At 43.3% G+C, this 16631-nt stretch overlaps 1 protein-coding gene across 1 annotated transcript in view; it reads left to right on the top strand.

Annotated features, from left to right (window-relative positions):
* The first annotated feature begins 2638 nt into the window (after positions 1-2638).
* The window catches only part of HAS2 (hyaluronan synthase 2), a 28733-nt gene continuing 14740 nt past the window's right edge, over positions 2639-16631 (top strand). Inside the window, 2 exon segments of the mRNA NM_001081801.2 lie at positions 2639-3071; positions 15185-15811. Of these exon segments, the coding sequence (NP_001075270.1) occupies positions 15185-15811 (627 nt within the window). The 5' untranslated portion in view covers positions 2639-3071.

Genomic DNA, 16631 nt, shown 5'->3' with positions numbered 1-16631 from the left:
GAGGGGACAGTAGGAAGCTGAAGTAGGTCAAACAAATGAGCCCAGGATGAAACTCCAGTTAATGCCTATCAAGAATAATATAACAAATAGAAAACCAGGAGAAGGGTACTAATGTTTTTGAATAGCGACAATGGTTAAATTAGGAAACGCTAAGTTACATTAGGAAGCTCTACCTAAGAGTAGAGCTTAGGCACTCTACTAATCTCCTAACATAGTTTCACACGTTCTATCATCATAACAACTTTGTAAAGCAGGTATTTTCTCCATTTATCAACTAGGAAATAAAGGTCTAGAGAGGTAAAATATGCTTCCAGGAACACACAAACAATCCCGCATCAAAGGTGGGATTTGAATTTATTCAATCTCTTATTCTGGATGCCCTGCCTAAGAAAATCTGATTGATACAGTATTCTGCTTCACCCCTGAATTTAAATGTAAACTTTCACCTCTAGCCTCTTTCCCATTCTCTTGGGGGATGGGGGAGAAACTGACAGAAATGCACGGATATGTAATTAGCTTTTACATTCATCCGCAGTGAGGAAATATTTTGCTTTTGCTTTATGGGCCATGAATTACAAGTTCAAGGGAACAAACAACAAATGTGTTTTTGATTAATAAAGAAACACAGTTTTACTAAATGTTTTCACTGCTTGAACCATTAGCACAGGAACAGTTAAGCACTACTAAGCAATAATCAGCAAGCCTGCATTACATATAATATTCATGGAAGTTTAGAGTGGATGTTAAGTGCCCCTGTGGGGTCCCACAGCCAGACACTTGACACTCCATGATGTCCACCCTCCCCCTAAATCAGTTTAATCCACATTATATGTAAGAGTACATCAGTTAGACAATATATTTTAAATTACAGGTTAGCATTTAAAAACTACCGTACAACTAAAAATCAAGAAGCAGGAGTCTGATTAAGTGGATGAAATTGTGCTCTGAAACTTAAGCCAGTTTCTCAAGAGTTGAACCACCTAAGGCAGGGTTCAAACAAAGGCTGAAGCCCTGAAGGTTTGTAGGGGAGAATTAGTAAGTGGGTTTCCCAGAGCAGTGTGAAGTCATCAGGCAAGGTAATGCTTCCCAGAGGTGTAACCGCTGTGGGGGGGTCGGGGGGCGGAAACGCGTAGTACTTTGCAGGTCGGCCCCCGGGGACCGGGCTGGCTGACTACCTAGTATTGCAATAAAATTCTTGCCCTCAAATCACATCCCCCAACACTACACCCTGCGCGACGTGTTGAAAAGCATCGCTCCCAGTTTACTCGACTTTTCTGTTTTGACCTGTTCATTATTGTCCCAGATATGTAATAAGGAGCAGGAACCCAGTTTTCAAGGCCTATCGAGCGCGAAAGAAGTCCAACCTCAGAGGAACCCTGGAAGAAAAAAAGAAAGAAAAGAAAAGAAATCTCTTTACCCTATAATAATTTCAGCGGAATCTCCCCAAACCAAATTAATTTATAAACTCTCTCATTTTTTCCTAAACAGTGCCACCTACTGTCCATTTTAAGTCACCAGGAGGCTTGTTGGCGAGGACCAGAGAGAAATAAATGGAAAAAAAGAAAGTAACCAAGAAAACTCTTCCCAGCCTTGGGGCTTTGGAAGAAAGATGAGAAAGGGCCATCTCGAAGCAAAAATAAGCATTTTGACTCGTTATCTTCTTAAAAGGCTCTCAAGAAAGCAAAAGTCATGTAAGCCATTCCCTTAGAAATGGCTCTTTTAAGCGCGCTACTTTCGAGTCCTCCAGAGGACGATTTTTATTTTATTATATTTTATTTATAATGCGTGGCGTTTGCTTATTTCTACGGTAGGGGACTAGGTTTAAAAACAGCACAATATTTTTCTACTTTTTCCGCCCACCCAATGTGGAAACTTCTGTGTAAGGGGGACTTTGACACTTGACATCAGCTCAGAAACTTCTGAGTTGGCGGGAAGTAAGGGTTAACAAGTGGTAGACCAGTCGCCGACTTTTTAGAGCCGGCTTTCGGAGGCTCCAGGTGTACGTAAACACACACACACACACACACACACACACACACACACACACACACACCGCCCAGCTCTTTCTCCTCCAGGCGGTTACTTAGCCTAAGGGCACCATTTGGCCTTCACGCAAATTACTTAGCACGGAGAGTTTATCGCGAAGAGGAAATCCCTGTAACTCCGAGAGGAGTTGGGATGTCTACAAAGCGTGGCCCCGGGGCTTCACCCCTGGAGGAAAGGAGGGAATCAGGTGGTGGCCAGCATGCGGGCACTGAGTTTCTCTGCACACGTTAGCAATCAAGTTAATTGAATTCATTGGCGTTTAGAACCGGCCTCTAGCTCAGAGAGAGCTTTGAATGGCCAATTTCTCTTTCTCCCTCTCCCCCTCCCCGCCTCCCGCCCGCCCCCCCCCGCCCCCCCGCCCGCGCTCCCAGTTCCCTCCCCTCCGGTTCCCCAGTCCGCACCTCCTTCTCCACTCCCCTCACCCCCCACTCCCTCCTCCGCCCTATTAAAAGACCCACCAGCTCACTTGTTAAGACCCCCTTAAGTTGGAGGAGGCAGAAAGGCAACAACAGCGAGCAAGGAGAAGTCAAGACGTCTGGAAAGAATTACCCAGTCCTGGCTTCCAGCAGCCCATTGAAGCAGGGTCTTGAACCAGCCCCAGCCAAAGACTTTCTCCCGATTCTGCGCTTCCTGGGTTCTGCAGAGTCTTCACCGGGCTTTTTTTGATACGAAAAAGAGAAGAGACTTTCCGGTATCCGGGGAGGGGGGACTGGAGCAAAGAAAAAAATAAACAGTTAATTTATTTTTAAAGCATACATTTTTCTTTTGAGAATTAGAAGACTGCTGTGCAACGGAAATATTAAAAAGAACAGCAGTGAAATTTCCTTTGAAAGTGGGGGAGAACCAAACATTTAAGACTCCCCCACCCTTTTTAAATGTTGTTTTTAAATTTTTTATTTTTTTTGGCCGGTCGTCTCAAATTCATCTGATCTCTTATTACCTCAATTTTGGAAACTGCCCGCCACCGACCCTCCGGGACCACACAGACAGGCTGAGGACAACTTTATGACCAAGAGCTGAACAAGGTACGTTACATGGGCGCGTTTTGGTGAAGGAGGAGGGTCCTCGAATAGGCCAGGGAGAAAGGAGAAATTATCCACATAAGTGTTAAATTTTTAAGTCAGTTTTTGACAGCCAAGTTTGAGGTCTGAAAATTTCCAACAGACTGAAAATCAGGGGATATTTCAGATCACTGTCAGGCTTAGCAATATAGCTCTGTCTTTTCCCATCCCTGTGGCGCTCTCCAGAAATCCGCTGCCTTTCTGGGAACACAGGTAACCTCTCTGCCTGGGAAAGCCTGCACGTCCCGGGATGTACTTTTCCACTCTGCATCTTCCGGAGGCGCAGAGGGGCTCCGGAGTTAGGAAACAAGAATTTCTGCAGTGTAGGGAAAATCCATGTCGCACAGCCTCTCCCATCCCCTCTACCTTCCCATCCCTTCCCTTCTTTTTTCCCTTAGGCTCTATGTAAGGAGGAAAACCCTGGAAGAGCCCACCGCGTTTTACTTCTAAGTGAGAAGCCCGCTTCTCACTTGGAATGCAAAGGGTTAAAGCGAGCCAGGCTCCCAGCTCCGCGGAGCTAGGACCCCAGAGAAGGAGGGTCCTTCGCCACCTCCTTGCAGCTACCGGCCTCGCTGGGCCACTCCCCCTCTTTCCCCGGCCTCCCCTCCTTTGCACTCTCTGCAACCTATTAAAGCGTCAGGCTGCGTCTGTCCGGGCTCAGCCAGGCTCCGGAAGCCTTACTCGGGCCAGGGGTCCCTAACGCTGGCAGTGGCACACGCAGACCCGAGCGGGAGGCGGGCGCGCATCCCTCCTCTCCGCACCCGGCCCGCCCGCGCCGCCCGGGGGCCGGCCGTGCGTGGGGACCGCGCGCTGCCTCCCGGCAGCTGCAACGTCCCGAGAGCCAATTCCGACGTGGCACCGAGCACGCTGGCGCTTCTTTCCGCAGCTGCATCGTGGGGCACGGCCGGGTGGGGGTTTGGGGACGCCGTCCCGAGGGCCTAGCCTGGGGCTGGGGGCGGGGGTTCGTGAGAATCGGGTGAAGGTGGGAGGCGAGCCAGAGGCTGGGTTGGGGTGGATAATCAACACCTTGGGCGGAATTCGTCACGCTGGTTCCCGCCCAGCGTGAGCTAGGGCTCCGAAATGGGTCCCTGTGAACAGGAGGGCGGGTCTGAAAGGAGGGTCTGTGTGAGGGCGAGAACGGGGAGGCGAGAGAGGCTTTTTCCCCAGGCCAAGGAAACGCGGCCGAGGGGAAACGGCGCTGAAAGGATAATTAAGGCTGGAAAGAGGCACTGGGAGCTGAGAGGCGGTGCCTGGGCAGGAGGGTTTACAAGACCTGGGTCCTATTACATAGCCTTAGGTGCCAGCTTCCCCTGCGCCACTCCCTCCATCCCCTAAACGCCCGCGCTGTGTACTTGGACTCACCGACCCTGCGCGCCTCCGGGGCGAGCGAGCTGCCACAGTTGTGTTCCCAGAAGGTGTGCGTAGGAGCCCTGTCTGCCCCTCCCTGCCCAATTCCCCACCCTTGCGGGACCGTTGCTGCCGGGTGTCTCCGGAACAGCTGCCCAGAAACGCTCCTCCAACCCACGTGGCTGGCCTGGGATTGCCTTTGACGTCACACCCAGGGGGGAGGTGTGACGCAATAGATCGGGAAGCCCTGATTGGCCGCGAAGGGCTTCCCCGAACTGGAGGCCTGAGTATATATAGACTCTTAGCTCAGTGTTAAGAGTCAAGCAAAGGAAGTTTGTAGTTGGGCTTCGCTGAAGAAATGAGGCGGCTGGTAAGAGGGGAACAGCTCCACTGCCCGTTGTAGAGTTCAAGGGTTTTTCCTCAGATTTCTCACTGCCGTGAAGGCGTATGATAATGTACCTTTGGAAGTGTTAAACGGGATTATGATTTTTTAAAAGTCATTTTAACAAAGTTTGTAAAGGTCCACACGTAGTCAAACACATGCCAATAATGGCAGATTTAAAATTAAAATGTGTATTTATATTGAATTGGCTAGAACAAATATTTACGCCCGTCAAACTATTTTTAGATACAATTTTAAATTTTACAGAATAAGGTTGAAAAGAACTTTTAAATTCTAAACTTTGTCTTTTCATTCCAATGTGTGCAACTTGACTCATTCATTATACTAGTTTTCACTGCGTTTTTCTAGAGGCTTATTAAGATTACTCATACAGATGAGGTACTGTTTTTGGAATACCCAGACACTCCATCAAAGGTTTTCCTAGTATTTTGGTTATTCTTTTACATTTTCAATAAAAGTTGAAACTCTTTAAAGTACAGATTTTTGTATGTATACTATGTTGTGTATGCATTAGCAATTTTGGCACAAATAATTCAGAATTCTAGGTAGACATTTCTGGATTATAGCATTGTAATCAGGATACCATCACACCTATTCTCTTTTTATTATTTATATATTACCTGAATTGGGTGAATAGAAAAATATATAGTAGATGTATTGACAAATGTATTTGCTCTGGGTTGCTTGTATTGTACCTAGAGCTGAATCCTTACTTGACCAGACAAAGTTACTCAGCATATAAAAATGCAAGATCTTAAATTATTGACTAGAATCAAATTTAAATGTCACTCTTCACAAAGCAAAGATGATAGATAGTTATCTTCCTGGAAAACAGAAATTGTGCAAGAAACGGGTAAGAGACTGTTAGTAGAAAGTAAATCACATTGGAACTGATCAATTTTGTTAGTTCTGTAGACTAGAGCCCCACAATATTGAATTTCATAAATACCTTTTCACACATTTTCCAACTAAGATCTCTTCTAAAACAATTTTTTCTTAAATTTTTAAGTACATTGAGTCATTTATTTTCCAGTATGGAAACTGTGGGGAAAGCCCTTGTCTATGGATCAATGTGGAGGTCCCTTTTGGCAAAGTTATATTACACAGGTACATTTTAAATCTATGAACAAGGAGTTTGTTACATTGTTAGCTCCCTGACTTTCAGATAATGAGAGAGTGATGAATTAGTGTATTTGGAGAATAGAGCATAAACCCCACTGTTCCTTTCTGGGTTCTCTTTTTTTATCCATGCACACCCAGGCTGTGTTTCACTGAGAGGCTGCAAGGACAGAGCCAGTGGCAGCTGGTATGACAGCTGAATGGGGGGACAGCTCCCTGTAGGAAAATCATTTCCATCACCCAGCTTGGTTTTAATCCTTTCCTCTCTGCCAGCAGTCTGCATAGAATAAGCGTCATCCTACCGCACATACCTTAAATTATTCAAGGATGTTTTGGATGTCGTCTATGTGGAGTTCGTACATATACCACCTTGCTCACGATCTAGAAAAATGTTACTGATATATGAGTCAAAATAAATATGAGGTCATTCTTAAATATTTCTTTAAATAAAGAGATTTATGAATATATGCCTCAAATGCATACATCTTTACTGCAGATTATTAAAAAATAAATAAACTGCAGTCACATCTTAATGGTATCCATCATAGAAAAACTGTACTCAAAGAAGTCTTTAAAAAACTTTAGTGTAAGGCAAAATGTGATTTGGCCCATAAAAAGAGTAAAATAATAGCTACTGTTTATTACATGTCTAATATGTATCAGACACTGAGTTAGATACTTTACATACATTATATCGATCTTCCCTTCAAAGAAAAATTTATAAATAAGGGAACTTTGCTTCAGGAAGGCTAAGCAACTCACAGAAAGTCACAGTGTTAGTAGGGAATGTGTGTGGAATGTAATCCAAGAATTCTTGAATATAATGCCCTTGAACCAGATTATGCTGCAGCTGGATTGGTCAAGTTTCATGGGGGCTCAAAGTGAGGAGAAATCACATCTGATTGAGAGATTGGGAAAGATTTCATGAAGAGACTTGGCACTTGTGGTTCATAAAGCGACATAGGGTTTTGACCTGTAGAAATAGTGCCCAAGAGCTGATGGAGGAACATGTGGAACTAAGATTCCATGCCACATCTTTTTGTAATTTTCCCCTTTGCCACCTGAACTTTAGGATGATGAAGTTCAGGAACCAGTAGTGCAGTTGGGAGAATTGGCATCCTAGGAGTAATTGATCAATATTGATGGTGCAAATGAAGAGGAATCTGAAACCTGAAGCTGTGGATCCAGACACAGCTAGGGTGACAGGACCTTTGAAAGGCTTATTGCCTAACCCTGCAAGCTTGGCTCCAGGCTCTCTGCTAGGATAATGGCAGTGGGGCTGGAGAGAAAAAGGCCAACTTCAAAAAAGCAGGACAGGAAGAGGAGATCAGAAGGGGACAAGGGGAGGGTCATATGATCTAATGTGTCCCAGAGGGTAATGTGCTCTAAAGAGACGACTATTGGGAGGGTTCATCTGGGTACTTCAATCTTGGATTTCTAGTGGAGGGCAGCAGCAGAGGCTATACACATATGCAATGAGATGATGAAAGCTTTCTTACACTTTAACCTGGTGATTGCCAAACTTTGTTGCAATTAGAATGGCTTAAGGAGGTTTGAAAGCTCCTGATGCCCTAGTAGCACTCCATACCAATGAACTCTCAATGTTGTAGGAGTCACACATCAGTAATTTTTACAGATCCCCAGGTAATTGAAATGTACAGCAAAATTTGGGAACCACTACTTTTTTTTTTAATTAATGAGGAAGGTTTGCGCTGAGCTAATATCTATTGTCAATCTTCCTCTTTTATTTATTTATTTATTTGTTTGTTTGTTTGAGGAAGATTCGCCCTGAGCTAACATCTGTGCCAATTTTCCTCTACTTTGCATGTGGGATGCCTCCACAGTGTGGCTGATGAGTGGAGTAGGTCTGCGCCCCAGATCTGAACCCATGAACCCCAAAGTGGAGTGCGCCACCAAAGTGGAGTGCACGGGACTTTAACCACTCTGCCATGCAGGCGGACCCAAGGAACCACTACTTTTTAACCTTTTGCTCACCGCACTTTCCAAATCCCCTATTAGCAAGCAAATGGCTACAAGCAGAATATATCTTATTACAAAGAAGCAGGGTCCCATATTTCTTGCTAGTGTCACCTGCCTAAGTTTATATTCCTACTTCTATTCATTCTACATAAAATTTGAGGTTTAGTCCCCCTTCCTCCATGCAACATGAGTTTAGGGGTAAAGAAAACCTATGTTCCAGAACTAGTTCTGCTATTTATTAAATGTGATCTTGAGCAATGCATTCACTAAACAAACACTCTTTAAATATCTCCTCTTGGCCTTTGTGCCTTTAGATATTGGCTACAAGTTAAAAAGACACTGACCTGGTCTTCAGTGGACTTTAGAATATAATGAGGAAGAGAGACAAGTGCACTTTATAACTTAAGTTACTCCCCCTTCATGTTCAGAAGCCATTAATATCCCATTGAAGCTGGGATAAATATGTATATTCCTTACCTAGTTAGAGTAACCCTACAAAAAGATATTATTCCCTTTTGGCAAATGAGGAAATGAGGCAATGAGGCTCAGAGAGTAGATTCCAAAAGCAATTTATTCTTTGTACTCGTCCTTCAGATGACTGTGATGAAGAGCATGCCCACATTGCGACCTACATTCATCCTTCTTATAGACACTCAGATATGGGTGGTAGGAAGATTAAAATTAATAAAGTCTCAAGTTTACTCCTAAAATTGTGAAGTTCAGAGATATTTATTGTCCTAGGACACATAGCTCATTCATAGAACCCTCAAGTGGTCTGTCTAAAGTCAGACAGCTAATATGAGGCAGAACTTGAGCTTGACTCTATTTCTTCCCAGGCCAGCTGTACTTTCCACTATGCCACTTATCCCTGGATAACTAACAAACAATGGGTTAAAGAGAAGGAGAGTCAGGCTGATGAGATGGTTACTGGCAGGGTAGTAACTGGCAGAGAGCTAACATCAGTGAGCTCTAACTGTTGATAATTTCTTTCTAGGTACTTAAATGCATTCCCTCTTTTAATCTCAAAATCTGTTTTGTGAAGTCAATATGATTAGCTCCATTTTATACATGAAGAAAGTGAAGATAGCAAGTAATATGTAACTTGTTCAAGCTTACCCAACCATTGAAAGGAAGAGCCAGGAGTCTATCCCAGTTTAGTCTGGTTCCAGAGGCCAATACATGTGCACATGCTTGCCCATGCATATATGTGCACACACAGGTCATTGGAACCAAAAAACAAAGCAGTGTATAGATCAATGGATGATAAATACTGTAAGAGTGCTAGAGTTCAAGTTGATAACAGATGATCTCATTATCCCTCATGCCTCAAACTTGACCGCTGAACTCATAAGATTGCTCGGATTGCAACTCACAATTTCTGGAAATGCTCTGGGGGACCAATTTGCCTTTTCTGACTTTGTTATCCAAAGGTCCTCTAGAGCTGGTCTGGTACTCCCCACAACTATTACATTTAGATAGCAGGGCAAGAAACTATGGAAATGGTTTTTAAAAAAGAAAGAGAAAAATGCTGGATGAGGAGTACCCTGAAGGGCTCAGCCTCTGCAGCAAAGATAGGGGAGGGCCCTGTGCTCTGTCAGTTAGCATTGACTACTTGAGTCCAAATGGACTTACTCGTTTATTCAGAATGTATTTATTGAATACCTACTATGTGCCAGACCCTGGTTTTTTTTTCTTCTTTTGATACAGGAATACACAGTTGGTCAAGACACACAATCAATGGTCCCTGTGGCCACAGAGTGCACATAGTGCTACTTAGACAGATGGAGTCAGGGGAGAGAGAGTGGCAGGGAGTGAAGAGAGGGCAGGGCGGAGGGGTTACTTTAGAAGGGAGTGGTAAGCTAACACTTCTCAGAAGATGTCTCACTTGACCTAATCTCTGCAGCCTTTCCCAGATGCTGACTCAACTAATTCGAATTCACTTCAGCTTCTCCCAGATCCAAAATGGAAGGACCACTTTATGAAAGCTATGGGAGCTCAGTTCTTGGCACAGAGCTAGGGCAGTGAGAGAGCTGTTGTTCTCTTATCCAGCATTTGCCTTCTGGTTAATACAGGAAGTCAGGGGGAAGGAAAAGGCTCTGATACCCAATGACCTATGGGGTCCCACTTGGGGTCTATGAGCTAAGAGCAAGGCTTATATCTGCTCTGTAGGGGGCACCAGTGGATATGGGAGTCCCTTTCTTATGATAACACAGAATTTGGGGGGACTACCAGCTTCCTTTGAGACAACCTCATTCCACATCCCTTTTGGCTCTACCCACATAGGAAAGCATATGAGCCCAGAAATATTCTCTGACTAGTGGATGGTCTTGTATCTGTACCTGAGTGAGTGTCAATTCCTCATTTTCCATGATAGCAGGAAGACAGTTTTCAAAGTTCTTTTTTTTCAAAGATTTCATTTTTCCTCTTTCTCCCAAAGCCTCCCGGTACATAGCTGTGTATTTTTAGTTGTGGGTCCTTCCAGTTTTGGCATGTGGGATGCTGCCTCAGCATGGCCAGATGAGCGGTGCCATGTCCGTGCCCAGGACTTGAACCAGCGAAACTCTGGGCCACCAAAGCGGAGCATGCGAACTTAACCATTTGGCCACTGGGCCAGCCCCCTCAAAGTTCTTTTCTAAGCTTTCTTTACACAATGTGTTTTATTAGCCAGAAAGAAAAGGAAGCTGCTTATTTTGGCATGAGGGTTTGAATCTATTCAACAAATGTTTACTGAGACTACTCTAATCACCTGGCATTATGCCACCATGTGGATCCTACTCCTGGTTTTGTGACTTTGGGCAAGTTCCTTAAATACTCAGTCTTGCTTTCCTCCTCATATGGATATGTTATTTGTAACATGAAATTAACAATATATTTACCACGTAAGTTATTGAGATTAAATAGGATTGTGCTATTCAACAAAACAAACAAAACTTACCCCATTACTTGGAACCTAATAAATGATGAATAAATCTTAGTTCACATAAGAATGAGGCCCATGATGATGTTGGTGAATAAAGTTACATCCATTCGTTCCGCAAACATTTACCGAAGACAGCCGAAAGCCAGGCAATGTTTTAAGGCCTTGGGGAACATTAGTGAAAATAGATTAAAAAAGAAATTCTGTTGACTTTTTGGAGCTTACATTATGGTGCATTAAGCTATTCTTTAATAGTCGGTTTGGCCTAGAATTCTGTGAAGTTTAGTACATAGTGAATAATTGGTATCAAGTCCATTAGCAACTTAAAAATCAATTAATAGGCTGAAGTCTGATACTGGGCAAAGAAATCCAAGTTTTATGTTGTAAATATTTATGGAAGGTAAATTTCTAAATCATCTTTCTATGTAGCAGTAAGCTTTCATGATCTAGGATGGAACTAACCATATTTTCCCATTTAACAGTAAAACCATATGTCTGACAAGGAGGGTTTGCTTATGAAACAGTCTTTGAATTGGGGATTGTCTCAGAAAGTCTTACACATATGGTGCCCATATCTATGAAATCGCCCAGGGGAAATTAGAAAAAACACATCCTGTGTGTCACTCCCTGAGATCAATGTGTTCCCTCAGTAAAGCTGGCTCTGCGATGTGCCTTTTGCCCTTTGGCCTGTATTGAGATGCTGCGTGTGTCACACTGGGCAATAATGCGGTACCTCACAGAAACAGAAAGGTTCAATTCGAGCCACGTTGCTGCAGTTCACCAGCAACTTTTCCCAGGCTTCAAAAGGACATTCTGTAGACTCCTATGATGTAAGAGGGTGTTCCCACTTCAGCTGTGGTCAGCAGATGCTATGCGGACACTCTCTGTATCCACGTGTGCTGATAAAAGCAAGGAAAATGTGAATAATGGAAAAGAATGGCAGGCAGTTCTTTTGCTGGCTATGGAGATTTTAAACACAAGCGAAACACACACTTAAGCTTCTCCCTGGCAGAGTGTAGTCCCCTTGAAATTTTTCACTCTTGTGAGAATGACTCATGTCTTGGAAATGACGAGTTCCAAGTCTGGTGCTCCCAGCACCTTTAGGCATTGGTTAATGTACCCTTCGGGAGTTTTCAGCATCCCGTCAGCTGTTTTAATTAATGAGGGATGCGGTGCTCTCTTGCCTTTCACTGAAAACTCAACATTTTACTCTTCCCCAGCACTATTCTCCCAGCAGCTTGGACTTTCCATTTGTGTTGTGATTACCTTTATCAGGCTCACATGTTCCATATTATGGTGTCCTATAAAGTGCTAGAAGTGGAACAAACATTTGTTTTTTGTTTGTTTAGCTTCCTTGTTAGCTGATACTTTGCATTGTGTTTCTGGTTTTTTTAAATACTTTCACAAATGCTTTGCTTTTGCTCCTCCCTGCAGCCCCATGAGGGGTCATTGACAAGTACTATCATCTCCAGTTAACAAAGGAAAATAATGCCCATAAGCTGGAATCTCAGTCTCCAGGCTGCTTTGTTTTACCTAGGTTGTGTTAGTTAGAGTGAACTAAACTCAAAATGCATAATGGACAAACAAATGAACAAAAACTCAGAAATTATTTCTTCCTAACAGGAGAGTCCAAGGCAAATATCCTGGGTTGGTGGCTGGCTGCCTTTCATGTGGCAGTTCAAGGACCAAGCGCCCTCTATCTTTGGGCTCTGCAATCCCCTAGGACCGTGTTGATATGAGCATCATGACTGTGGAAGGAAAAGAGAGACTGCAAGAGGCCCACTCCCTCTTTTAAAAGTCCCAGTTGGGAGTGGCCCACCTCAGATTTCCAAAGGCTGGAATATCACGGCCACATCAAGCAGTCTGTGCTCAGGAGAGGAAACACAATTGACAAACAGCCACACTGAATTTTCCCAAAAGTATAATGCATATCCACTCAGGACCACCTCAGTGCATGACTATAGGGACTAGAATGTGCATAGTGGCTCTTGTTGCTGAGTGACGTGATGCCCACAGAAGTAGTAACAGCCAAGATAACCCTAGGTGTTATGTGGACATTCAATTTTAAGTCTTAGTGTGGAATAGGAAAATATAAATAACATATCCAGCAAGAGATTTTGCAGAGATAATTGCTCACCCTGAGTTTCTATTTAAAATAAACTTATGTAGCTTTCAAAAACTAGTTGAATTAAAGAAAAAGATTAAGTATTAATTATACATAAGTATGACGAAACCGTGAAGTTAATGTGAGTGATTACAGATGGGGATAGTGCTTTTATACCCATTATCCCCCTTATTATAGTTCAGCCTTGGAAGAGGAGGAAAATGTGCTTTGGGGGAAAAAACTGTGATATTGTGATTTATAATAAGAAATATATATTTGATCTTCGTCCCCGTCGCTGTTTCTGGCTCAGAGCTCCTAAAACCCTTGGAATTTCCTAAGTGAAGGGAGCGATAGAGGTATCTTTGGGTTGTATTAATGAAGTGACTTTTGGAAAGCATCTAAGGATGTAGGCTGGTTGCCAGTGGAGCCAACCATGTACTTAGAGGCCTGGAACTTCCAGTTTCACCTCCAGACCTCCAGGGATGGGAAAAGGGTGGAGATTCAGTTCAGTTGCCATGGCCAATAATTTAATCTATCATGCCTACGTAATGAAGCCCCTAAAAAAATCCTAAAAGGTGAGGGTTCGTAGAGCTTCTGGGTTGGTGAATAGGTGGAGGTGCTGGGAAAGTGGTCATTCAGAGAGAGCCTGGAAGTTCTATGCCCTTTCCCGTACCTTGCCCTGTGCATCTCTTCCATCTGGTTGCTCCTGAGCTATATCCTTTTATAATAAACCAGTAATCTAATGAGTAAATGGGTTTCCTGAGTTCCATGAGCAACTCTAGCAAATTAATCGAACCCGAGGAGGGGGTCTTGGGAACCTCTGATTGACAGCCATTGGTCCGAAGCATGGGTAACAACCTGAGCTTATGATTGGTGTCTAAAGTTGGAGCGAGCAGTCTTGTAGGACTGAACCCTTAACCTGCGGAATCTGACTCTGTCTCCCGGCAGATAGTTTTCAGAACTGAGTCAAATTGTAGGGCACACAGCGGGTGTTCCGGAGAATTGTTTGTTGGATGTGTGGGAAACCCCCTCCCCCCTACACATTGGAATTGGGTCTAGGAAGCCAAAAAGCAAAGCAAAATAAAATAGGTCTGTCAGGTACCTCTTCTATGCTTAGCATTGGAGATGCTTTAGGAAATAGAGAAAAATGGTCCTCCTGTGCTCTAGTTGCTCTAAGCCTTATTCAAGAGATACACAAATCGTAGGGAGGACTACAAAATTGGCTATTGTTAAGAGCCGGAATGTATTTCGGGTCTGATGTGGTAAGGCTTTTAAGAAGATGGAAAACTTACTTGTTGAAATTAAGCATGATGCTGTTTCTTCTTTAATTTATGATTTATTTCTACAACACTTATTGTGGGCTTATTGTGTTCCAGGAAGTTTCCTGATCCCCAGGAGCTAACCATCTGGTGTTAGTGATAGTGGATGGAGGAGACAGCCGTCTGAACAAAGGAATGCAATTCAGAATTACAGGGCCTTTGATAGATGTCTGTGCAGAATACCTAGGCACAAACAATGTTTAATGTCAACAGAGACTTTGGAAATAATTGGGTCTGAACTCCCTCATTTAACACATTAAAAAAACTGAGGCGCAGAGAGGTAAAGTGACTTGCTCAAGGTCACACAGCTAGTTGATGGAAGAACTAGTATTAGAATCCAAGTATTCTGATCTCCAACCTCAGCTGGCTGCATGGATAGCGTGTGAGCTGAGTGATGTGCATTGAAAATGAGATGAAAGTACACAGGAGAAATTTAGCAAAATCTCCTGTGGGTTTTTCACTGGTTGGTATTGGAAGTGAGAGGCCAGCATGGTGTAGAAAGAAAAATTGCCTTGCTCACTAGGAAACTTATGTTCTATGCCTAGCAATAACTGCATACATAGAGTGCATCTTTAGACATAGGCTCTAACACACTAAACATAGTGCATCCATGGATTTATTTAATGTATTATGGTTTTCAATAGTACCTTGCACCATCATCTCATTTTATTCTTGAAGCAGCCCTCTGAGGGGTGCCAGAAGGGCATCCCTAATCTTCTTTTGCAGATGAGCAAACTGAGGTGCAGAAAGTCACACAGTTAGTTAAGTGAGAAACACAGCGTTAGAACTCCCGAACACTTCTAGTCCAATAGTCTCCCCATGACACCATGTATATACAAGTATGGAACAAGAGTGGTTAACTGAGAGTATTATTTGATTATATTACAGATGCATTGTGAGAGGTTTATATGTATCCTGAGAATAATTGGAACCACACTTTTTGGAGTCTCTCTCCTCCTTGGAATCACAGCTGCTTATATTGTTGGCTACCAATTTATCCAAACAGATAATTACTATTTCTCTTTTGGACTATATGGTGCCTTTTTAGCATCACACCTCATCATCCAAAGCCTGTTTGCCTTTTTGGAGCATCGAAAAATGAAAAAATCCCTAGAAACCCCCATTAAGTTGAACAAAACTGTTGCTCTTTGCATCGCTGCGTATCAAGAAGATCCAGACTACTTACGGAAATGCTTGCAATCTGTGAAAAGGCTAACCTACCCTGGGATTAAAGTTGTCATGGTCATAGATGGGAACTCAGAAGATGATCTTTACATGATGGACATCTTCAGTGAAGTCATGGGCAGGGACAAATCAGCCACTTACATCTGGAAGAACAACTTCCACGAGAAGGGTCCTGGTGAGACGGATGAGTCACATAAAGAAAGCTCTCAACATGTTACCCAATTGGTCTTGTCCAACAAAAGTATTTGCATCATGCAAAAATGGGGTGGAAAAAGAGAAGTCATGTACACGGCCTTCAGAGCACTGGGACGAAGTGTGGATTATGTGCAGGTAGGTTTCCGAATTCCTGCCAGGGCAAACATACATTTAAATAAAGCCGCTTTTGTATCTCTCCAGTCATATGTTATAGCCCATCCTTGTCCGTCCTGAACACAGTACTCCTTTCAGTTCATTTGAAAACAGCATGACTGTTGAAAGCACATTTTGAAAGAGAGAAAAAAAAAGTCGTTTAACACTGTTAAGGCTATCTATGAAAATGCTTAACTTGTGCAGTGTTGTTGGTTGGAACTCAAGATTATTTTGAACAGGAGACCCTTCCTTCCCTTCTCTCCCCCTCCCTTACCTTCTCTGCCCCCTGGGTTCTGCCAAGTTAAATCCAACATCATTTTCCACACTCTTAAAATCTCCAGCCTTGTAAGAAAATAGTGTCTGCTGAGCAGAAGGGTCTTGAAAAAATCTGTAGGCTCAAGCGAAGACTATAAAGTGTTTTTTACGGAGACCAGGCAAAACGGGGATGGTGAGAACAATTTTCATTTAAAATGGCAAGGAACCCAAGACTGAGACACAGAGAGAAAGAACAGGAAAATGAAAAAGGGAGAGGAAAAAAAACAACCGTCCCAGAGCAAAACCCAAGTAATGTTTATTTCTCTCCCCAAACACCATTACCTCACTCACTGCAACTTGACCTTTGAAAGCATTTGTGATGGTGTTTGCTTACATGAAAATTAGACAGGCTGTGTCTCTCATTAATCCTCTGACTGCTCACTCCAGGGTTTCTCCTCTCCTAGTTCTTATTGAGGTTTTCTTCTTTAGAACATTTGTAGGGTCCCTGTGAATTTTCTAGTGGTAATTTTCTGCAGACGCTTTAGTT

Source organism: Equus caballus, chromosome 9, assembly GCF_041296265.1.
Source record: "Equus caballus isolate H_3958 breed thoroughbred chromosome 9, TB-T2T, whole genome shotgun sequence".
Taxonomy (NCBI): domain Eukaryota; kingdom Metazoa; phylum Chordata; class Mammalia; order Perissodactyla; family Equidae; genus Equus; species Equus caballus.
This window is presented reverse-complemented; position numbering and strand designations above follow the sequence as displayed.